Source organism: Phalacrocorax aristotelis, chromosome 1 (genome assembly GCF_949628215.1).
Source record: "Phalacrocorax aristotelis chromosome 1, bGulAri2.1, whole genome shotgun sequence".
Classification (NCBI taxonomy): domain Eukaryota; kingdom Metazoa; phylum Chordata; class Aves; order Suliformes; family Phalacrocoracidae; genus Phalacrocorax; species Phalacrocorax aristotelis.
In genome coordinates, this window is record NC_134276.1 from 83691048 (window position 1) to 83716374 (window position 25327).

The 25327-nt window shown below is 42.0% G+C and overlaps 1 protein-coding gene and 1 long non-coding RNA gene across 3 annotated transcripts in view; both read right to left on the reverse strand.

The window, feature by feature from the left end:
* The window catches only part of GEMIN8 (gem nuclear organelle associated protein 8), a 34678-nt gene extending 21029 nt beyond the window's left edge, over positions 1-13649 (reverse strand). The window contains exons 1-4 of one of the 2 annotated variants that reach the window (XM_075095584.1): positions 13569-13649; positions 12648-12699; positions 9751-9787; positions 6574-7000 (exon numbers count right to left, since the gene is read on the reverse strand). In XM_075095584.1, coding sequence (XP_074951685.1) covers positions 6574-7000; positions 9751-9753 — 430 coding nt within the window. In that variant the 5' untranslated portion in view covers positions 9754-9787; positions 12648-12699; positions 13569-13649. Of the gene's footprint in view, positions 1-6573; positions 7001-9750; positions 9788-12647; positions 12700-13507 lie in introns of both variants that reach the window. The other variant, XM_075095577.1, reaches the window with a different exon arrangement.
* Positions 1-25327, reverse strand: part of LOC142058512 (uncharacterized) — a 287316-nt gene that overhangs the window by 236590 nt on the left and 25399 nt on the right. The gene's annotated exons all lie outside the window — the stretch shown is intronic.

The window sequence follows — 25327 nt, forward strand, 5'->3', positions numbered from 1 at the left end:
TTACTGTATTCTGTCCTTTACATCTAGGATGCCTGGAGAATTCAGTACACTACCTAGGTTTGACAGGTATGGTAACCCAGAAAAATAACTTCATGCTTTTCAGCAGCCAGAGGGAAGGCTTTTAAATGCAACTAAAAACAACCCTAAGAAGCACAGTATATTAGGTTCACGAGCTACACAAAGAACCAAAGCTATAGACTAGCCTGACAACAAAACCCCCTAAAAACCCAGAATCACTAGATAATTATCATTGCTTATGAAGAAACAACTGAACACATAAGAAATTAAAACCGTCTGTAAGGGGTCTTAACTAAATGCACAATATATCTAGAATATGAGATAAGTCTGTAGTGCATTAAGATCTCTGAGTTCATACAGCCTCAGCAAAACTCCGCTCACAATTACTTCAGGGCATTCCAGGAACACATAACTCGACTGCAACACATGACATGAATATAAAAACTAGCAAGCATTTGACATGAATTCAAAGACAAAAAAAGAGTTTGTTTTAAAAGAGGTTGTGAACAACTGTATCACTGCTGAAGTGTTAAATCATGCACCAAGGCTCAGAGTTTGCCAGTTTCAAAAGCTTTACTGTGCAAGTCAGCCAATCACTGCAAATGCCCACTGTGAAAACAGAACAAAAAAATTGCTACAGAAGTCAGGAATCTGCTTGTTCTTCAGGTCTGTGGTAGTTACTGAAAAATGGAACAAATCTGAAGATTTCTTCTCTGGCTAGTCTGACATGACAGCTTTCTTATCTTTGAAGCTCTTCTCCTTGCAATCAGCATTAATACTTGCATTTCACTGTCCAGACACAAATGCCTTTCACACCTACACCTCAGGCCTGTTTAAGACATCCACAGTTAAAGTTTGCAAGATCTTAACCTCTGACGTCTGTGATCAGGTTTACCACCAGCAGACTCTAGAGAGCAAGCATCAGAAGTGAAGAGTCTTGTCATCAGTTAGGAGTTGTTCTAGTCCATTATATTATACTTCTGCATGTTGATGAGACCATGGATCATGTGTGGGAACCAGCTATATCTTACTTGGTAAATCAAGGCTCTCATTACGCATGCCCAAAATAGCTGCATTAAGGCTGCATAGTATTGCCTAATTTTGCAGGGCTTGAAAAACACCAGACTAATGAAAGTCATCCTTCACAAAGATAAATCAGACTTCGACCCTCTGTATCAGCATCCCCTTCCTTACATGTCAAATTCTCCTATTTGTCCCATTGCTCTTCTTTTCCCACGTCTCTCACTTCAACAAGTTGCCAATAAACTTATATCAAACTCTTGCATAGCATTCATTCTCAAAGAAGAGCAAGCCACAGGTGTCTGCTCCCAAGTGCATATCAAGGTGCAGGGGTCAAATGCTGTCAACTCCACCTGGAGCCCCTTATTTGTGCCAGAGAAAGAAAACACGAGAGACAGCCTTCCCCTTAACATTCCCCAACAGCTGGCTTATACTTCAAGTGATCATCGAGGTCACTGTTGGTATTCCCCTTTGACATGCCCAAACATTCTCATTCAGTTTAGAGAAAATATAGAACTCTTACCTCAACAGTACAAATATCTCTTTCAGAGACGGATGCCTACATTTCAGCCATTACTGAGCTTTACAGTGTGCAAGTTTCTCTACAAATCTGCTCTTAAGGTGGGGGGGCAGCCCAGGATATACAGTTTGGTACTTGAAAGAAAAAGGCATCATACAGGAAATACTCTGAGTAATTGTGGGTTTCTTTTTTGGATCCATCTTCCTGAGCATTGATACAGAACAACAATCATTCTTCAGCACAGTATGAAAGAGATAACATGATAGTGTCATTATGGACCGCAGCTTAACGAACCCCTAAATGTTCATTTTGTTCAGAAGCATCCATGAAAACTAATAACACTGCCCCCTAAAGTAGAGCAGTACTGCCTTCAACATGGTCTCCATACCAGCTCATTTCCACACCACCAGGGAAACCATCGTTTCCCCTCCTCCAGCAGCTTATGTTTCTTCTTTTGAGAAAATTCAACAGCGAAAAGATTTATTATATTTTCCTTTCCCCCCACCACACAAGAAAAAATTATTTCCTAACAAGATCATACTGTATTGTTAATTACAAAATTAGCATTTAGATAGCACCCTCCACCCAAGAATTCTGTGGCATTTTAATATTTCAATTAAATCAAGAACTTGTTTACTTTTTAATGCTGAGGAATTACAGATGATTATTATTATCATCCCCACTTTATCAGGGGAACTATTAAAGAAACTGAGGCATGCAGTAGCTAAAGATCATAGAATCATTGAATCGTTAAGGTTGGATAAGACCCTTAAGATCATCGAGTCCAACCACTAACCTATCACTGCCAAGTCCACCACTAAACCATATCCTCAAGCACCACGTCTACCCTTCTTTTAAATACCTCCAGGAATGGTGACTCCAACCACCTCTCTGGGCAGCCTGTTCCAACGTTTGACATCCCTTTCGGTGAAGAAGTTTTTCCTAATATCCAATCTAAACCTCCCTGATGCAGCTTGAAGCTGTTTCCTCTTGTTCTATCGCTAGTAACTTGGGAAAAGAGACCAATATCCACCTTGCTACAACCTCCTTTCAGGTAGTTGTAGAGAGCAATAAGGTCTCCCCTCAGCCTCCTCTTCTCCAGGCTACACAACCCCAGTTCCCTCAGTCTCTCCTCAGAAGACCTGCTCTCCAGACCCTTCACCAGCTTCATTGCCCTTCTCTGGACACACTCCAGCACCTCGTCGTCCTTCCTGTAGTGAGGGGCCCAGAACTGAACAAAATATGCAAGGTGCGGCCTCACCAGTGCCGAGCACAGGGGAACGATCACCTCCCTGCTCCTGCTGGCCACACTATTCCTGATACAAGCCGGGAGGCTGTTGGCCTTCTTGGCCACCTGGGCACACTGCTGGCTCGTGTTCAGGCGGCTGTTGACCAATACCCCCAGGTCCTTTTCCACTGGGCAGCTTTCCAGCCGCTCTTCCCCAAGCCTGTAGCGCTGCATGGGGTTGTTGTGACCCAAGTGCAGGACCCGGGACTTGGCCTTGTTAAACCTCATACAACTGGCCTCAGCCCATCCATCCAGCCTGTCCAGGTCCCTCTGCAGAGCCTTCCTGCCCTCAAGCAGATCGACACTTCCACCCAGCTCGATGTCATCTGCAAACTTACTGAGGGTGCACTCATTCCCCTCATCCAGATCATCAGTGAAGATATTGAATAGGACTGGCCCCAACACTGAGCCCTGGGGAACCCCGCCCGTGACCAACTGCCAACTGGATTTTACTCCATTCACCACCACTGTCTGGGCTCAGCCATCCAGCCAGTTTTTAACCCAGCACAGAGTGCACTTGTCCAAGCTGAGAGCAGCCAGCTTCTCCAGGAGAATGCTGTGGGAGACAGTGTCAAAGGCATTACTGAAGTCCAAGTAGACAACATCCACAGCCTTCCCCTTATCCACTAAGCAGGTCACCTTATCATAGAAGGAGACCAGGTTAGTGAGGCAGGACCTCCCTTTCATAAACCCATGCTGGCTGAGCCCAATCCCCTGGTTGTCCCACATGTGCTGCATAATGGCATTCAAGATGATCTGCTCCATGACCTTCCCCGGCACCAAGGTCAGGCTGACAGGCCTGCAGTTCCCCGGATCCTCCTTCCCACCCTTCTTGTAAAGGGGCGTCACATTCGCTAGTTTCCAGTCATCTGGGACCTCACTGGTTGACCAGGACCTCTGATAAATCATGGAGACTGCCTTGGTGAGATCCTCTGCCAGCTCCCTCAGTATCCTCGGGTGGATACCATCCAGCCCCATGGACTTGTGAACATCCAGGTGGAAGAGCAGGTTGGTGACGGCCACCTCTTCAACAACCGGGACTTCATTCTGCATACTATCTCCATTTCCCAGCACAGGGGCCCGACAACCCCGCGGATGACCAGTCTGACTATTAAAGACTGAGGCAAAGAAAGCATTAAGTACCTCAGTCTTCTCCTCATCTTCTATGGCAAGGTTACCTTCCGCACCCAACAAAGGAGGGATATTTTCCCTGGCCCTCCTTTTGTCACTGATGCATTTATAAAAACATTTTTTGTTATCTTTAATGGCGCCGGCCAGTTTAAGTTCCAGCTGGGCCTTTGCCTTTCTAATCTTTTGCCTGCATAACCTCACAACATCCTTGTAGTCCTCCTGAGTCACCTGCCCCTTCTTCCAAAGGCGGTAAGCTCTCCTTTTCTTCTTGAGTTCCAGCCAAAGCTCCCTAGTCAGCCAAGCCGGCTCCTCCCCTGCCTGCTTGACTTATGGCACATGAGGACGGCCTGCTCCTACACCTTTGAGACTTCCTTCTTTAATAACATCCAGCCTTCCTGGGCTCCTTTGCCCTTCAGGACTGCCTCCCAAGCGACTCTGTTAACCAGACTCCTTAAAAATCCAAAGTCTGCCCTTCCGAAGTTCAGGGTAGCGGTTTTGCTGACCCCCTTCCTTACTTCTCCAAGAATCAAAAGCTCTATCATGTCATGGTTGCTGAGCCCAAGACAGCCTCTGACCACCACATCACCCACCAGGCCTTCTCTGTTCGTAAACAGCAGGTCCAGTAGGGCACCTCCCCTGCTTGGCTCGCTCACCAGCTGTGTCAGGAAGTTATCTCCCACACGCCCCAGGAACCTCCGAGACTGCTTTCTCTCTGCTGTGTTGTATTTCCAGCAGATATCTGGTAAGTTGAAGTCTCCCACGAGAACATGGGCTAGAGATTGTAAGACTTCAGCCAACTGCTTGTAGAGTACTTCATCTGTCTCCTCATCCTAGTTGGGTGGTCTGTAAGACTCCCACTAGGATGTCGGCCTTATTGGCCTTCCCTCGATCCTTACCCATAAGCACTCAACCTTATCATTACTGTCGTTGAGTTCTAGACAGTCAAAACACTCTATCTCATACAAGGCTACCCCTCCACCCCTCCTTCCTTTCCTGTCCCTTCTGAAGAGCTTGTAGCCATCCATTGCAGATTCTGCTTAAAATTGCACAAAGATCTGGAATACTGCTGCTGAAGTGAATAGAGTTACACTTACCCAGAACTAGGCTAGTAGTACATGGCACACAGCAGAGAGCTAATTATTACAAAAGGCTTCAAGTACCACTGTGGTGGAAGGAACAAAAGTAAAATCTGTATTCTGAGTCACAAACCTCTTCCCAATTCGCCTGCTCATCATAAAGAATGAAATCATATTTTTAGCAAGAGCAGCCAGTGAGGGGTCAGGAAGAGATTAAATAGCTATACCAAGGTCATATAGGATATTCGAGACAGAGAATGTCTCTAAGCCCCGATTTCCCAATTTCCGGGATTCCACTTTAATCACCTGCATACCTTTAAACACCACTAACCATACAGACATAATAAATCTAAAGAAAATGCACTGTGTTGCCAGAAGTAGCTGAGCATCTTAAAGCATCCTGTACCTCACTAAAAGAACATTTCAACAGAAACCACGAAGCTGATTCTGCAAAAGCATGATGGGGATGCGTGTCGGGCAGTACCGCTGAGCTCCTTAACTCACATTTCTCTGGTATCTAGAGTGACTGTGCATCACACTGATGGGACGTTTGAAGTTAAGCTGAGGTGTTTGAGCTCACCGGATACCCTCTGACCCGATGGTATTAAATGAACTTAAATTAACATGATTTTTATCTCTCCCTCCCAATCATTGCCTTTATTATGCATTTTTAGAACATTTCCCTCTTTCAGAGAACGCTCTATTAAACGTTCATTCTGGGTATTTCCTATTGGAGTTATGTGGTAAAAATTATTTTCATCATGCTGCTTTCTTAAAACAGATAATCAATTTGCCTGCAACATCTGTATACGCAGTAAAGTGTCAATAAAAGATTATGCTGTACTTTAAGGATTTCACAGAAACAAAGCTGACCAACACCTCTGAGGACCAAGATCTGAGAAAAATCTTAAGCCTTTGGCTTATATTCCCTGCTTAAAGACTTGGGTCTAGATCAAGAAGCAAACAAAAGAGAAGCAAACAAAAGAGAAACTTGTGGTATAGTACAGATTGAAGAGTACCCTAGGGATGCAAGGGGACAAGAAAAAGGTCACGGAATTTTACTGTTGGGTTAGCCAAAGAATAACAAACAAAATGGCTGCTCCATGTTATAAAATACATTGAGGCTTACTCTAGGGTTCAGTGATGTAGTAAAGCACTTCCTTTGGTTTGCCCTCTCAGATATATAGCATGTTAACTAGATTTAACCATAAAAGTTCTGGAGTTTTTCCTTCAGCACTGAAGATGAATATTGTCTTCTGGACAAATATGCTATTCTCTTCTTTGCAGTCAAAATTTTCCCTCTCTCTTAACAGAAAACCTTCAAGCATTTTCCAAGACTTATTTCTAATGAATGGTACTTAAGTGTACCCACCAGTTTTGCCTGCTTCCGTTTGGCCTGCTCATTCATGTGCAGTGCCTATTTCTGTGAATTCTTACAAAACTTGTAAAGGCTGAAGCCATCCAACATTCAATGTTACAGCCACCAAGTACCAGAACACATAGAACAAGCATGGACTTACGCAGTTCTTCCCGGTGCCTCTCTGTCTGTGCAAAAAACTGGCGAAGCTCCTCTGTGATCTCCATGTTACTCAAGTCATATTCTATCTCTCCTTCAGACTCAGAGTCCTCCTCCATTTCAGAGTCCCTGTCAGCATCCTCCCTCTCCTGGTGGGGAGATACATACGGCTGAGCTCCCCCATGGTACAGAGCTCTGCCACGTGGGCTATAGCTGGAAGAATAGCTTTGGGTATGTGGGAGATCATTCCCATCCCAATCAGAGTAGCGGCTACTTGGAGAGGCTGCAGAAGGATGCCACGGTATGTCACAAAAGGATTCCATGGCTTTCCTGTAGGCCTTCTGGTGCCTACGCATCCAGCGCATGGCTAAGTCATAATGCTTCCAGTATCTTGCGTACACTTGCCGAGAATACCATGGCTCAGTGTCTTCCTGTGGCCAAAATGCAGGGGAGAGGGAAAGCACACACACAAAAAAAAAAAAAAAAGAGAGAAAACAAACAGTAATTGAGGGGAGAAACACTGTAAAAGCAAGCACAAACTTTGCCTCTTGATCATTAGTCATCCTTTTCCTATGATAAACCAGATATATCTGACTGAAAGAGGACAAGTATTAACACAGTGCAAGTGCACTACACTTCATTACTCTTACAAGACATTGGTTTTGCATCAACACAACTACCAGTGATGAAGTAGCAATAGAGGAGTGGTAGTGTCCATAACGTATTTTCCAAGTGTTTGTGCTACTACAGTGGGAATCAGTTCTTTTTAGGGGATATGCTGTGTGGGTATATTCCACAATTCCTTAGCCGCTCATGTGAGTTGTAAGAACTGAATATTTCCAAGGTGTATGTATTACAACCTACACCTGACTTCCAAATCCGCAGACAGAAAACACAAGCGATTAAAATTCCTCCATATTAAACAAAGGCATTCATTTTATCCACTAACATATTTCCTCCATCTGCCTGCCAAAATAAGTTTCTCAGAAAAGGTCAAATGGCAATTCAGCCAAGCTCATATATCCATCATGGCCTCGATCAAAAACAAGACTGTATTTAGCCAAGTACAAGCTGCCAGTAAATCTCCCTTTTGTACTCATCAGTTTCCAACATATGAAACGGGGTAATAAAGTACCACTGATAAAGTACAATGAAAAATAGTTCTATAGAACAAAACATATGCTAACACACCTTCTCCTGTCTTCCAGCTAATCTTTGTTTTCCTGAAAAAACAGTTTCACGCTGTTCAGATTTCATCAGCAACTACAAAGCCCACAGTCCCTCTAGCCTTAAGCCTCCTTCCTACAGGCATTTCACCTCCCTCCTCAGCCTACTCTCAAAAAGACAGGATAATAGAGGATCTTAAAAAAAGGCCATAAAGTAAACTAGAGCCTAGAACAAGTAAAATAAATACCACATGTTTTTTTTCTTCCCCCCACATCTTAATTTCCATAGAAAATCTTTTATCTGGGCCAAAATGGAATGCCTTACTTTAAATTGGAAGAATTTTAATTAAGCCATGTTTTGGCAAACATTCAAAACTATGGCAAGGTTAGCTGAGGTTTTCAGAGATGAATGCGACATTTAAAGTCCTTTATTAGTTGTTTTTTAAAAAAGGGCATACAAGACAAAAATCTTTCCTTAAGCTTGTTTTCTTGATCTGCCCTGGCACCATTCCATAGCCTTAAAAGAATGATTCTCTGGAAAAAAAAAAAAGCTAAACAAAACAGAAAAAGCAAACCTAAGAAATACTTTTCATTTAATGCTAACAATATCATGAGAGGTTAATTTCATTTACTTACATTTGTTTTCACTTTCTGGTTCTCAGGCAATAATGCAAATGCTAGAGAGTTTGGAATAATAATAATAGTAACTCTCATGTTTTCCTTCCTTCTGCAAAATTATGTCCATTATCCCATACGAGATCTATAAATGCTATCTCTTTTCAACGTCATTGGTAAGTGTTTTCAGAAACAAAATACCTCTGCCTAATAGAAAAAAGAAAACTCACTCCAAGTAACTTGCATTCCTTAAGAATTTCTGATCAAAAATTGCACCCTATCTGTGAAGGGTTGTGGGTCTCAGCTACATGATTTAAAAATCCAGACAAATTATCTTTTCTGAAAGTAACAATTCATAGAGATGAAACTTCGTTCTGATTCTCCTCTTAGTCTAACACTACACTGCTACAAGACCACGGATTTCATAAGATTTATTCCTGAGTGGGTGCAAGAAAAGCATCTGCCTTCCATATGGAATTTCTTCATTCTTAATCATCTAACCACCTAAAAGCTAGGATGAACAATATTTTATTTACTGTTTTTGCTTTGCTTAAGAATGTCACACTGACTCCTCATCTTTCAGCAGCCAGATGAGAATGTCCTGTTGTCAAATTTGATACATTCACAGGTTACTTTTAGAACATTTTGCCTATTAAAAATCCACCACTTAAAAATCCAGTTTTGAAACATCATGAAGCTTGACAAAAGCAGGTTATCTCCTACATTCTACATGTTTCCAAAGATAACGACATATTCTTTTAAAGCTCAAAACTTATCTCCAGTTCTTCTAAAATGTTTCTAAAAAGGGCCTTGATGACTTTACTGAAAGCTTTGGCATCCAGCTGGCTGATTTGTCTAGCTGACCAGCTCTGGTTGTTAATTTAGGGGAAAGGAAGACAAAAAGGCAGTTCATGTAGACAGAACTGTGGTGCTGGTGCCTGCCCAACTACTTTTTGTGTTTTTTTTGTTGAAAGTGACCCCTGAAAACCCCTTTTACATTTAAATTTTAAAAATACATCTGTTAAAAAGAAACTACAGAAATGTTGAACATTGGGGTGGAAAAGGGAAAGGAACACTTTAAAGTCTAACTTAGTTCTATGTCTCTGCTTTTTCAGCTGCGGAATAAATGGAAATAAGATATTTCCTCAAGGAAACAAAAGCTATAAATCTAAGGCAAATGATCAGAGTCCTCTGTTATTTTCCTGTTATGTCTCTGGAGTCTTCCCAAGAGTAGACAAATCACTCACTGTTATATTCTGAATTCTATTTTCAAAGCCACTTGCTACTTTCACATCTAATTTTTACATGTCTACACTGACACTTCAATAAAAGTGTTTATGTGCATTTTGTGTATAAAATGTGACTAAGTTATCACACAGAAACCCATAAAGACCACTTACCATTTCTTGTGGAGTTTGTTCTGGTGATCAAGGTGAACTAGAAAAGAAAACAGGAGCTTTATAATTCATAAAAATATAGGTATTAAGATGGTCACAAGCACTGAATAGATTTTTGTTAAACTTGAGTACTACTGCCTACAGCTATTAAATATCCCTCCTCTGTTGTGGCTAGTTGAAATCTCTTATTTATAGTTTTTGATTAGCATCAGTAGAAGCCCCATTCCTTAAAATTCCGCACTACAATAAGGTTAAAAGGGAGCCTTCTACACAATGCAGCCTAAAATACTGGGACTGTATTAGCACAAAACTAGGCTTTTTCAAAATGCATACAAATATAGTACATATGCCAGTTGTGTTCTGCCTCGTATTTAACAACACTGATTAAACAGCAACATTTTGCCCCTTAAGACAAGCTGTATTGTGTGAAAGGAGAATGGGGATGGGCCATGTTCAAAGAAAATGCAAGTCATGCAGCTACCACAAAGTCAAATTATTATCCTTTGCAGAGCCCACACCAAGCTCAAACCCACATAAACCCTTGGTCACACCAACCTATCTACAAGAAGCCCTATGTACAAGAGCAGTCACATTGCAATCAATGGGAGAACTCATGCGAGTGAAGGACTGCAGGATCAGGCACTAGGCAACCGATGTGTGTGAGTTCATTGTATTCTCTCCTCTCTGCTTGGAGAAAGAAGAAAACCCAGTGCTGAGGTCACTGTAGAACACTGCAGTGACTTGTAACACTCAAAACGCACATACATACATAAAAGACTCCTGGGCTATCCCTCTTTGTTAATTTTAAACATCTCATTTCTCACGCTAGCCCTCTTCAGAACTTTCATCTGCACTCTCATGACGTAAACATGTATTTTTTGCCCCTTTCCCATGTATCTGGATACCGTCTAGGTTGCCACAATAGGTTTTTAAGTATGAGAAAAAGACAACTCCATGGTAGCTGATTCTTCCATTTTCCACTTCAGGAAAAGTATGTATATTTCATTTGCACGTTTCACTCTAATTCCTACATGACAAGACTCTTTGAACTAGCTTCAGCCTAAATAGAAATCAGGTTCAGAGCTTGAAGTAAATACACTTTTAAAAGTAGTAAGTGCTGAAGTCTGATACTTTATTCCAACTATATTTGTTTACCAAATATGAAAAACCTGTTTTACCAAATGCAGAAACTTTAATTACTTTCATAAATTATTTATAAAACATTAGACTACAAATATAAAACAGAGCATAACAATATTGCAAGGTGCAACACTAAATTAAAGAGTTTTATTTTCAGCTGAATTACTATTCCAAAGCAAACTACATAAAATATGAAACATTACAAGAAGCAGAAAATAAATGTGATAACTCTACTTCTATAATTTATACTTTTAAAAAAACCATGGAAGCAACTGAACATATGAAACTCATCAGCAAATGTAGAATTTAAAATAAGGAAGAGATTTGTTTGCCTATGCTGACCATTAATGATGGAAAAGTTATTTTTTTTAAGAAATGTTATTAGTTCCTTTTTTCAGTTTTAAAATATTTCCCCACTGCTAATTAAATATGGATGTACTCCCTTTCATGAAAACATGCCTGTCTCCTTCTCATCTTGAGGCAAAGAAGCATTAGTGAAAATATATAAATTTGATCAAAGCAATGACAGTACTTAATTCCACTGGAGTCAAGAGAAGTCGAGACAATGTCACATGGTGAGACACAGCCACAAAATATTGTTTTTTTATAACTCGGTAATGTAATTCATACTCTGGGAGCAAAGCCCTCTAGTGGTGTGTGGACATAATACTGCCACATGGCTGCCGTACTGGATGTGACACGTACAGCTCAGAAAGACCTGCCACTGCAGGATCAAGGAGGGTTTGCCTTTATTCAGAATACCGATCAGCACAAGATTAATTAACCTGTTGCATGATATTAAGGTAAAAATACGAGATGTTACTGAAGGAAGATGAAATCTGCTGAATTTATTGAAATTTCAACAAAAAAAATTACATAAAGCTTTTCTGAAAAAGCAAACTATGTTTAAATCAGAAATGCCCAAAATGACAGCTGACCACACCCTTTGCCTACTGCTGCTTTTGTCCGTGCTCCTTCAGTCTGTGAGAAGTGCCTTCTTCAGCTAGGCCAGAGATGTCCCTAACTCAGTGTCCAGTTTCTGGCAATGGGTAGTAGGAGCTCCTCAGTAAAATATAACACCAGAGTATGCATACAGCAATTACTTTTCTAGGTACGTCTCTCCTCATTTCAGCAAGTGCCAGTTCAGATACTTTTTTCAGCTCCAAACTGGTTTCGGCATTTAAAGCCAGAATATGTAATTTCTCTGAATCCATGAATACTAAGTGCTTCCACGACAACCCAGGGCAATAAGTTTCATAATTTAAGGTGTTAAACATCAATTTGTGCTATGTATTTTAAACTCACCCTACTATATACTCTTTTAAAAAAATATCTGAAGGGTTCAGTAAGAAAAGCATGACATGTAACAACATCAAGAGCGTACATCTTCCCCCAAACGTCTATTTAATTTTATACTTCTAATGCTTACTCTTGGTGCAGAATTACCACCAGAAGAGGGAGTGACTGAAAAGTGTTTTGACACTCTGTGCTTCAGATTAATATTGTGCATTGCTGGTGTATGACGTTAACTTTAATACCAAAGCGCCCTAGTTACAGTCATGCAGAAATTTAAGCCTGTGATTGCTAAGACAGTTGGCAGTACAAGTATTTCCCTTAAAAAGAAGAAAGGGTAAAAATTCCCCACGCTAAACACTGCATTGTTTGTGAATGGCTGTAAATACTAGACCTGCCTGGCACTTAGGGTAGTTATGACTGCTCATCATCCCAACAGGAAAGTCAGTTGGGCTATGAAGACATACCTATCACTATGATGTCTTCAAACCAATGTCCTTACACCAAGAGCAGTAATTCCTGTGAATGGAACGGAAACAAATTACACATAAGACAAAATTGTGTTCATTGCAGGGACAATCCACATTTAACCACTAGACCTGCAACAAAAGCATGCAGATTCAACTTTAGTGTATGTATTCTGGCTCTTTTGACTTCAGCAGAGCCTGAGACGGTGTAATCCTCTGCTGCTTCCAAAAAGAGGGTCTGTCTTCTCTGAGATCTAGGCCACAAACCCAAAAGCCATGTGGGCCAAAAATCAGAGGTCAAAAGTGAAGTGCTAAAAGCTGTACAATTACTAGTTGCCCCAGTTAGCTTACACTTCATATACAGCCTGTCTGTTTAGCTATGAATGAGGAAGAGGATGAAGCTTTTAGACCATTGCTTTTAAAAGCAAAATCCATTTCCTGGTCTCACAGATGCCGTGGCCAGACTCTGGTCCATGACTTCAAGGATCACGAAACCGGCAAGCAGCTCTCGCCTCTGCCAACCAGTGCAAACAACTGAATCTAAGGGCTGGCAGGGAAACAAGCCCTTATGCCTAGGCTCCCCCGGGCCCCAACCACCAGCACGGGGAAGACCCCTCTCGCCCGAGCTCCCCCACCCCCGCCTCAGGCTGGAGGCCGACATTTTGCTGAGAAAAGGAAAGAAGAAGCTCCGAGCCCGTACAGCTTATTTGCGTGCCACAAACACCACCTCTCCGCCCCGGAAAGCAAAATGCCCTCCCGCGCTGTTGGCCTTCCCGCTCACCCCACCGCTCGCCCCAGCTGCCCTTCCCTCAGCCCTCCCGCCGCGGCCCAGCGAGGGGCACCGCTGTCCTCGCACCCACCCGGGCGGCCTGCGGCTCCCGTCGGCAAGGGGAACCGGGGGAAGCCGCCTCCCGTGCTTACTCCCTCCGTTCCGGCGAGGACGAGAGCAGCACGGCGCGGCCAGGAGAGCTTCCTCCCGCCGCTTCCGTCCGGCCCCTCCCCGGTCCCGCGGCGCCATCTTGTGGGGCTGAGGGGAGGCGCCGGCGGGGTCCTGGCGGGGTCCGGCTGCCCGAGGGCGGCCGTGGGCCCCCGGTGCGGCAGTCGTCACCCTCGGGGAGGGGCGGCCCCGTGTCGCCTCCTGCCCCTCACAGGGCGAGCTCTTGCCGCCCCGTGCCCCCTCGGTACCTCCTCCAGCCCCACAACATCCACGGGAGGGACAAGTACTCCACCAGGCGAATTGTTACTCAAAACCTGGGTGTGCTGTGGGGGGTGGCACTGTGATACGCTGTCCTCTGATCATTATTTCTTTTGCCAATTAATTTCTAAACTTTCTGTTCAGGTTCTGTACCACTACCGAGCTAATATTCCACAGGACAGTGTGTGAGCAGCCATTCGGGGCCTGTCACAGCCGGGAGAGCAGGGATTGTTTTTTTCCCTTGTGTAGCATTTTATACCATCTATGTTAAATCTGCCTGCTATTATCTGGTGCTGTAATAGTCTGTGTTTCTTCATAGTCTGTAAAACCCTCAGCTTTACTGTATGGAATAGCACTGTACCCTCACCAGACCGTGCCACCCCACCGTCTGTGCTGTTCTCCAGATGACTCCTGGATGGGCCGTGCAGTGCAAGCATGGCTCCCATGGGCTCCTCTCCCACCGTCAAAGCTAACGGTTGTTTCTCCTTTCTACTTCCCTTGCTTTGAATTAATACTTACAGTACAAGAAACTCACATTTCATTCCCATTTTTCAGCTCTTCTGGTGTGCTTACTGCCCTAGCTGCTTGCCTGCTGAAAATCCCAGCAGGCCATGTCGAGACAATTTCCCTTTGTTACTTGAATTAAAAAACTGCATTGTGATACATGATTTCACTTTAAAAAATACACATGTTGAGTCTCCTTTGTACAGCAAATTTCTACATTTATTTCCCATATAGCTACTAGAGTTATTCTTTGAAATAATTTCAAATAATTTACCTGGCATGGGTATCAGATTTAATAGTTCATAACATTTTCAGCTGATTTGAGGAGCCTGTGTTACTAGTATCATCAGGTTAGCTACCTTGTACTCTTGTACCGAGAACTTCAACTGATGCAGTTGTTGTTACTTCAGTTCAAGGATAGTTCAGGATTAATTCAGTTTTGTGTGCCTTCCAGAACTCTTGGGGAAATACTCTCTGGCCCTGCAGATCTGCTTTTGCTCAATTTCTCTGTTTGGTCACCTGCTCTACGAACACTTCAGATGAGAAGATCCTCTAGTGTACCTCTCAACATGCTAGTGTAGGAGCTTCTATGATGAATACAGATGCAAAAAAAAAAAAAACAACCACCAAAAACCTAAACCCCAAACAGACCAACCATTACTTACTAGCCAAGTCTTTTGAATGTTCAAATCAGAACAGGCAGCAATAGAGCACAATAAGTCAAGGTGTGAATCAATCCCTTTTTTATTGCTGTTATATCATTTACCAGCCATATTTTTCCTTTCCAAGATAATTCTGATTCTGTTTATGGCTCCCGCAACCACAACAATGGACCAGTTCACATACCTATCACTTTGAATTGTCTAATTAATGATACTTATAGCGGATAGATCTAAAACGATTTGTATGTATGCATTGAATTTTATCACCTTTATCACCATGCACTGCATGGCAGTGCAGTTGCTGGTCATCACATTGAGGTGTACATTTTTTCATTTGGATAAACACCATTATATCTGGTCTCTTCAGATAATTAAATTACAGACAAAATTGGACATGGCTTTATTTGCTATCATCAGTATAAAATCTCAAATTCAAAGAAGCATACGCTGCTTTGCTGCAGCAGTTTACTGCTTTAGCACAAATATGGGAGGATTGCCAGAGGAGGTAGTCTAGCAATGATGACTCTGCAGTAAAACACACAAGAGTTTAATTATAAGAAGTAAATATACTGGACATTCTCAGTACGTTAAGAGCAGTAAATCACCCCTCTTAAAAGGCTAGCAACTTTTTCAGCATCTACGTATTCTTTTCCTCCAGCTACTCTGTCACTGGTTTCCTATGGGAGTTAGGCATCTGTGTACAGTTGAGAAGTCTACATACTACAGTGGAATTTAACTGTGGTCCTGTTCAGCCCCTGCATCATGAGTGTTTTGTGATTTCCCTGTGTGTGGCCAAGAAATTTGTAGACAGGAAAGGTGTATTATGCAATTGCCAGCCTGCTTTTTCTCATGAGCGCCCAGTGCACTCAAAGGCTCTTCCAGCTTTTCTTGCTCCTTTCTGACCTGTGTATTCATACAGACAGATCTGGGTTGCTTTTTGCTCACACATTGGTGCCTGCTTTTACATATGGCAAACTGATGGCTGAAAGTTGTGGACAGCAGAACATCTAGATTAACTTGGAGAGTCAGTAGGTTAAAAAAAGGAGTTAGGCAAATTATATGAGGAATATCTATTAGTCATCAAGGTACAGTTCTGGGTTAGGAAGTCCCAGTGCACTAAGAGATGCTGTATGCTTGCCCTCTTCATTCCTGAGGTCTCTGACATTGGCCACTCTCACACACAGTGTGATGGACTGGATGGACCTTCAGCTGGACTCAGTGAAGTGATTCTTGTGTTACACACATATTAAAATGGTGTGCATTACTGCTGAACTGCTGTGCTGTGCATGGGAGAAAGGCAACAAGGCAAACTGCACAAAGATATGGCATGTGTGTTGGTTTTATTAAGGTTATCAGTCTTAAGCAAAGACTTCAAGCAACGCATTGCTGATGCTGCTATATAGATTTTGAAAATGAGATTGTGCTGTTCTGAGTTTTGTAATATTTCAGTTTAAAATATTACTTTTTTGGGTAGTGTTACTTCTTATGAAATGTACATTCTCTTAGTTCACTGCTTCGTACTTATTCCCTTCTACCTGCCTTACTTACGCATATTTGTGATTGCACGGTTATTGTCTGTGTGGAAGCACATAAAAGGTTACCTACCATATGGGATCTACATAAGTATCACATAAATAAACCTCTGATTGTATGCATTTTGTGAGCAGTGAGATCACTAATATCTGCCTGCTGAAGACTGATTTCTTTCTTCATGTTTTACCTAATCACTTTCACTAGATTGCTTCTGAATCTTTCACTTCACAAAATATCTGCTGCAAGAGCTGTGTTTTCCTTGGAAGCCCATATAGATCTTTGACATATTTAAAGTCTATCTTTTACCAGAGGAGGAGGAGCAGCTTGGCAGAAAGGTTTGCTTTTAAAGGCAACCCCCTTACATGGCCCCTCACAGAACCCAACAGTGGAGAAGGTCTCACGTTAATTCTTGATTTGTAAATCCTTTTCTTCTACACCTGTGAAACATGAAAAATGTAAAGCGGGTCTAGAATGAAGTGAATACCCCTGCCATCTCTTTCCCAAAGCTAATGCTGGTGAGGAAGGGGTGGTTCCTATTGATTCCAATGTGAGATCTTCCCTGCCAGGTTTGGGGAAGAAGCATCACAGAGGAGGTTTGGTTTTATCAATCACTTTTATCAATGGTGTCCCGTAATGCAGCACATCCCTCTTAAACTGCTTCCTCCCACGACTGTGTTCCTTGCAGCTTTCAGTAATGCTCTAATGGTTGAACATTAGTCTTGAACAAGGCTGAAAATAAGGATGATGTTACCTGGCAAGAAAAAGAAATGTTAGATTAAAACAGGTATTAGAGTAGGGAAATTTCCTCATAAGAAACAGTATTTGTAGTTTCAAGTCTAGACATCTTAGCATTTGTCAGCTACTCAGATTCATTAATTAGTCAATTAATTTAATTAACTTATGCTTTAAGAAGCAAGGAGTGTAATGACGAGGTTTGTAAAAAAATTGAGAAAATGTAAATCTGCCACACACTTTACTGCTTACATAAGCTGAAAAGAGCCGTCTGGTCATCAGATATGCAAGGGTGTTAGTTTCCAGCACAGGGGGGCGATGATAGGAAGTTGGAAATTAGGCAGTAACCTCTTTTTCTTGTATCACTGTTCAAGAAGTATACATCTGTCACACCCAAATGGGTTGTTCTGTTAAACTTGTGCAAATTTGTATGTGGGCCATTGTTTTGCAAAGGCTGTGTTATTGTAGTGTTGCTCTATTGAGTTAAGCATAATCCAAAATAGATCCCCTTTAGAACTGTAGACTAATTATTGACTGGCCAAAGCGTTGAAATTATTGACTCTGCTTATCCTTTGGGAAGACAAAATCACATTTAATGTTACATTATTTGTAGCAGATTTTCTACCACGATACAAATTCTATTTTTGGATTAAAACTAATCCTTCTTAGGTCTAGCTCTTGTATAATCTGAATCTACAGTTCATAAAATTCCTAGGAAAAGATTGAAACCCCCTTCTGAGGTGGGTGTGTGTTTGTGTGCAGGAAACTACATGTGAAACTTGTCATACTTAACTCTAGCTTTCCGAGAAGGGAAAGGGACAGGCTACCAGAGGCAGAGTTCGGGGAGAAGTAGAAACATCTTAAAGACAATTTTACTGCCAAAGAAAATATGAAGTGGAGCTGGACTTCTGGACCAAACGTCATCACTCTTATCCAAAGTTAGATGTAGTTAATACCTCTCTTCTGGGGTACGTGTGGCCTCAGTGTGAGTGAATACAAGTTAATGAATTAAAGATCAGCAGCACCTCTGAACACTTTCCCTGCTGGATAAGGGGGTAGTATTCCTTTTGCTGATTTTCCGTGCTTACTTACAGTGTGATAGTTTTCCCTACACCTGAGCTAGTCACTCTTCAGATCCCATTATAGCCACAGGCAAAGCACAGTAATGCTTTCCGGGTGCTGTTCATCTGATGTGTGCTGGTTATCTACTTTGGGGTGAAATGAATCACGCCCCAGCAGTGCTTGTTTCTTCCACTGACTTTTAAGGAAGCCTGAGGCAATTCTTAAAAGGGGCTCTTATTGCAAGTGTGTATGTTTAGCCAGATAAATCCCATCGAGAAAAACTATAAATGCAAAAAGTTGATAAAGGAAAACGTGGCAACGCTAGTTATAAAAGCTAAAAGCCCACCTAAGCCAATAGATGGCAGCGTTGTAAACGGCAACGCACAACCCTCTGCCTCAAACAGCGGTGCTAGGGAGTCCAGGCTGGTTGATCTAGAGGAGTAAAATATCTGCCAAATAGCCCTGACTCTGGCTTGCTAAAATATGCTGTCTTCTCTTAGCTTTCAGATGACACAAAGTCTTCCTTTTTCATGAAAGCTAGCAAAGGAACCTTGTGCCATCCAGATTTCCAGAGTCTGAAAAGCAAAAAAGAACTGACCACTCAGCTAATTCTTAAATTTCCATTTCTGGAGACTTAACACTGGAACATTTGGCACAGCATCTTATGATGATTTAGATCAGAATTTAACGTGGTAATTTTATGCAGTATATGCACATGATAAAACATTATAATGGTACATTTCCATCTCACCTTTGAATTTTATTCTGTTGATCTTTAGTCATTGGATTTATTTAATATATCTTTGTTAATTTTGGCATTGTTATACGGCAACAGCCTGTAAAGTTTATAATTAGGAGACACAGATGACATCGTGCTGTTTCTCATACAGAAAAAAATGGAATTGTTTCACATTCATCATCAGTTATTTTTAATTCAGAAAACTCATTAATGATGTCAGAGGTGCTTTAAATGCTTGCAGTCAGCAGGTGAGGTGTGAAGAGGCCACAGCAGGAATGAAGACTGTAAAGTCATCAGAGGTGTGGGGCCAAGTTTTGATTGCTTTGCCCAAGAAGAGACTCAGTGCCTTGTTCGGATCAGGGAAGAGTTGTGTGGCCAAACGGCTGACCACAGGAGCACGGGAGGGGACCGGGGCTCATGGTGAATCCTTGCTTGTTCTGTCTAGGCTGAATAGCTTTCACCCCATCAACAATTCTCCTGGGTAAGTGCTAGTGTGTACAAAGTAAGTGTCTTTTTGATAAAAGCTCCTCACACCTGAATGTGGCCCCAAGAAGGTGTGTTGAATCAAAACTGCATGTGAATCAAAACAGCGTGTGTACCTGGCTTCATTATTCCCCTTTCCCGTCTGCTTTTTCTAACACTACAAAGCCTCAAGAGATTCCCAAATGCATATGGGGTGCACACATAGCTATACTGAAATAAACCCCCTAATTATTAGAATTTAGTCCACAAAACTCATGATATCTGAGTTAACACCCCAAACTAATATTTAATCCACTCAGTGTATGTTAGTATTTTAAGACTTTGCAAATTATTTATAGCTAGTAATGACTAAATAACATTCAGAAATTTAATACAGGGTTGGGTTTTTTTGTTTGGTTTTTTTTTTTTTTCCCCCCTGCTTTAACAAACTTGGCGTATGAAGGATACAGTTGGCTTCCAAAAAAAATTTTTAGGTTTCTATTTTTTTCATTTGTACACTGAATTTCTTCATTGGTCTTTGAAATATCATGGGCTGCCTAAGAGGTATGGGTACACAGATTCCACCCAGATTAATAGGCATCTGTGTGTCAAAAGAGTTTGTGCAAATCCTGTGGCTTGGGATCAAGTTTGTTCGTTATTTTGCACACGTTGACTTCCACATAACCTTAAAAATCAGCCTTCGATTGACCAGAGGTTAGTCACAGAAGTGCTGAATAACATGTTGAATTCAGTGGAAATCACTCAGCTACGTACTTTGTCAGGTCTTGTAGCTGTTTGATTTATTAGCATTGCCCTCCATCATCTTTCTTCTTTCTTCCTTTGTTCTGTTATTTTTTGTACCTACTTCTTGTGCCCACAGCTATTAATGCCATCTGCTTGTTTGTGAACCACAGCTAGCTCTTGCTTTGGACTGTTATTTCAGAATGCCTCTGATGGTGTTTCTATGACCTTTTGAGTTTCCACAATTGTAAATGGCTGTGCTCAGTATAGCAGGTGATAATAATTGTACACAGAGCTGCACCTAGGTCCTGAGACAGACCACAGCATGCTGACCGATCTTCCTGCTACAAGAGGGCTTTGAGGAGGCAAAAGGCTTTCTCTGTGTTATCTATATCCTCTGCTATAAAAGGCTTTAGTCACAGATGCTTTGAACTGAGACTAGAAGTGCACTGAGAAGCAGTGCAGAATATAGATTAGGTGTGTACTCATGTTGACCTGCCCCAAATAAGGGGAGGCTGCCTGAGCTTGCAAATGCATTGCTCAGTCTCTGTAGGACTGAGAAGGACAAGATGCCTCTTATGTGGCTCCAAGAGCTGCAGAAAGTTCTGGACACAAGGACAGGAGAGGGCAATGGCTCTTGAGCTAGGTGCCAGGTGAACTGCAAACCAGCAAAGTCAGTCTCAGCAGCTTCTTCTAAAAACCAAGGATTTAGCTGACCCATCAGCTGTGGGGCCAGCACAACCCTGAGAGGTACGGCTTTGATGGAAGAGCTGCATCTGAACTGCTCATAAGTCCCCTGTAGTCCAGGAGTTACGTGTGGCTCTCTAGTGTCAGGGTTCCTGAGGTTTTCTGGGGTAGTTCCTTAGGGGTCAAATTAGATCTGTGAAACATGAAACTAACTTGGGAGTTGGCTAATGGGAAGGATAGGGAAAAAAAGAGGTAGGAGAGGACATAAGCACGTGACTTTTAGGTGCTTAACTCACAAGGTGGGATCCAAAGCTGAAAGCCATGTCTGAGGTTTTCTGCTCAACCTAGAGAGAGAATTGAATACCCCAGAAAGTTACCTGAAAAACCTTTGTGGTGGTACCTGTATTTATTCTACCAACTTAAAGCTTCCAGCTGAAGTGCTTGTACTTCCTTTATAGTCAGTGAAGACCTGTGTCTCCAGGAGACGTCTGAGCTAAGCTCTCTGGAAATGGCTGATTCCGTTAACCTTAGACTAAGCCTAGATACAAGTGTAGGTACTTCTGCTATGTATTTAAAAGTAGGTGAGGAGAAGGTGGAGAAACCATAGTGTGGAGACATCTTTACCTGCAGCTGTTCTCTCAAAAACCAACACATGTCTCTCCCTTTCAGGTGGCAATGAAAAGTCATGATGAATATGCCCCTTCTGATTATAGAATAGCTTGCTAAGTACATCACTTATAGAAAATGAGACATCTGCGTTTAATTCCCTTCTAATCCTCAGAGGCTTAATACTTACCCCCAGGAGAACAAACAAACCACTTACCTCTCATTGACCTTGAAAGCCCGACTCCTGTTTATAGGCCAGCATCAGCATTTTGTTTTTTATTCCAGCTTTTGTATGTACCCACAGGCATTATTTGGCAAGCCTACAGAATTGTAGGCCTTGCCAGAGATACTGCAATGCTCCAGACACAAATATTTTGGCCAAATTAGAGGAAAAAAAAACCAGACAGGCAAAGTGACTTCAAACTTATGGGAATAAATGTTTGTTGCAATAGGAATGAATAATCATGAAAAAAAAGTTAGGTAGTTTCATAAGTTTTGAATATTTTGAACATGATCGGTTTGTTTTATTTGTCTAATCATGAATTTGACCCAGTGTCTCTGTATAATTACCTCCATTCTGTTATTTCAGTGAGAATGCTTTCTTGGGTTGGAGTTTTCATAGAAACATTTGCCATTGCTCTCAGTGTAGTTCTTGTGCAGAAGCACCTGGGAACCCATCACAGTGGGGACTCCCTAAGCATGGGGGCATAAGGGAAACAACTTTCCTCAAGAAGGTTTGTGTGAAGACTGAGGGAGGTGAGTCATGTCATCCTTGCCTTCAGTATATTCTCAGCTCTAGCTCATGGGATCTGACTGTTGGTGATCTATGGGAAGTAGATTTCTGCTTCTGGGCAGGAGAGGTGAAATCTGAGTCTTGGAAATGTTGGACAGAAGCATGTGGTTATACATTGTATGGTAAATGCACAGCAAGGCCTCTGCTGTTGAGAAAGTCCAGATCCGCTGCTTGTGGGGGTACCGCTGATTTGCTTCTGTATAGGAAAACCAAGGCAGCTTGGACATATGAGATTTGTTCTACAGCAAATATGCTAGCTCTCTATCAGCCTTGTCTAGTTCTATAGTTGGCTGAGCAGGTGCTGTTGAGTTGGGCTATGCATAGGCAACAAAATCTTGGGAGCCTCCTCACATACAGCAGTACAGAATCTCTGGACAAATAGACATATCCCTCATATTTCCTGCACTGAAGATTCCCAAAACAGAAAAAAGCCCTTGTCCAGAAGAGCCTAGCTTCATGCAAGCCCGAAGGAATGGCCTGCCTTCACCAGGTAGCTACTGATGGTTTGGGAGACACAAATTCCCACTGAGCATCAAATCCTGAAGGGTTCACTTCATTATCTGTCCTCAGTTCTGGTTCAAACTGAATAACAGTTGAATGAAAACCTCAGGATATGGCAAACATTGATACAGGGTAGTGTTGGAAACTCAAAAATCTTTTTGGTAAATGTAAATAAAACATCTTTGTACAGAACTAGTTTTGTAACATTGAAAGCAAACATATTTTCCTTTGAGAATTCGGTAATTACTGCTTCCGGGTCTCATTATCTGGGTTGCATTTGACTGAGACATTCTGGCTTGAAGTTCCAGCTAAATTCTGAAATTCCTGAAGGATGCAAAGATGTGAATTTTGAACCAAGCTGTTTAAAGAAGCTGGGTACATGCCACGCTGCTGGGTCGGCTTCTGTTGATCCTGTGTGCTTTTAAGCTTTCTGCCACTTGGATAATTCTGGTATTGTGTCCCTGGTCTTTTCAATAAACTTCTTATGTGGAGGCTGGGCATCTTTCTAAAAAACAGAGCTTTAATGCCTAGAAGTGTGAAGCAGCCAGGAACAAATGTGATCCCTTGGTGTCCGTCGCATGCAATGGCTCACTCTTCTCAGAGCTCTGATTGTGTGAGGATGCCATTTTGGTAAGCGTTCCAGAAAAATGATAATTCTTTACTTTACCTTGCACAAGAAATCAGAACCAGAGTGTCTTCACATATACCTGTCCTCCAGTTTTCTCCTTGCTCTGGAACTTTTCTTGGTCTTGGGGTGCCCTGAATCCTCCTCCTGCAGCAATAATATATCCCCTCCTTACAGGCTCTCTGCTCTGGCATTCTGCCTCCTCTCCAGGACTCAGCTTCTGCTTCTCTCCTTAGACTGAAGTACTCTGTGTCAAATAAACCTTTTCTCGGCCTTCTCAGATGATCTAGGTCCCCACTAGATAATATCCTGCTTGTTTATTTCTCTCCTGAAATTTAGGTTTAGGAAAGCATCTGGCCAGTGTGATAATGGACATTTTGTCCCATGAAATTTCCATGTGAACAGAGGATGACAAAAATTTAATGACTAGAAGAGTTCAGCTTGTCTGTGGATTGCATCCTGACTCCTTCATTTCTGGGGGTAGCCTGGAGATGGGGAGAGAGCCTGAACTGGGCTGGATGAATTGCTCTGGGAGCTCACAGCCTCTTCCCTGCCATTCTCCCTCCTGAAGACTCAGTGGGCTTTTTCATCCTGTGACTGGGGATGACGTGTTTATTGCAGCTGACACACTCAGGACCTTCTTGCTGTGGTCTGAGATGTGCTTGTAGAGTCACTTAGGAGACCTGATGCACGTGCACAGGCCCACCGCGTGGCCAGAAGTGATGTATGTGACCGTGGTAGAGGAAGGACGTTGTTATGCTGCTAAAATGATGCGTGTGTGATTTAGTGGTGAATAGCTGCTGAATGTCTCTCTCCATAACACGACATAACACATAACATGTGTTATGTGACACATGCTGGCAGAAAGGTGGCATCACTGCTCAGCTGTTAGCCCTGAATCACCATCCTTTGGAATTTCAGTACAACATAATAAGGAGATAAAACAACCAATAGAGAGGGAAGACAAGCTCTGTATACGAAGTGAAATTGCAGTCTTCACAAATTAAACACAGGGAATTTGTAATATCAAGCTGTTTTTAAATGGTACATACAGAGTTTCCACAAATCATTGCATAACCATTTACAGCCAGTCACACTGAAGGAATAGACACAAGCTTTGAAAGTCCTGCTTCTTGTACCCCTGAAGAAGATGAGCATTTAGTTTGTTACTGCCATCACCCTTCATACAATTTTAGTGAAGAGCTCAGCGAAGGACTAATGACCTGACTATATCAATCATACCAGAATGGATTGGGCCAGCATTCCATAATGACCCTAGAAAGACAGTAAAATGCATACAAGTGCAGGGACTGCCTTTGCAAATATTCAGTGATAAATTGAGGTGGCATTCATTCCCAAATAAGTAATTATGAATTGTTCTTCCATTCTCTGTTAATTTAAATGTTCTTTGTGAGTTTTATCTTCCCAGTTCAGTATCCTGTGGTTTACAACTGAGGCATCTCTCCGTTAAAAGAGAGCTTGCTATTTCCAGAGAGACTGCTATGGAATGAATAATGAAGTACTTTTTATTAAATGACTTTAAAAATCCAAATATCTCTACCAGTATTTCACGGAGGGTTTATCTTACAAGGGGATGCACATGGGGCTGAACCAGTGTGACAAGAAATCTTCCGCAGTGGAGATAATAATCTGCCTCTACAAAATGAGAGAAATGCTGGTGTGATAAATAATACTCACTTTCAAAAGCAAATGCAATATTGCTGGGTTTCCCAGGCTTGTGTATACACACAATATTACCAGACAAGCCAGCTGTTGCTTCACTTCTGTTATTTCTTATTATACTTTTTGTATGTTGTACCCAGAGACACTGGACAATA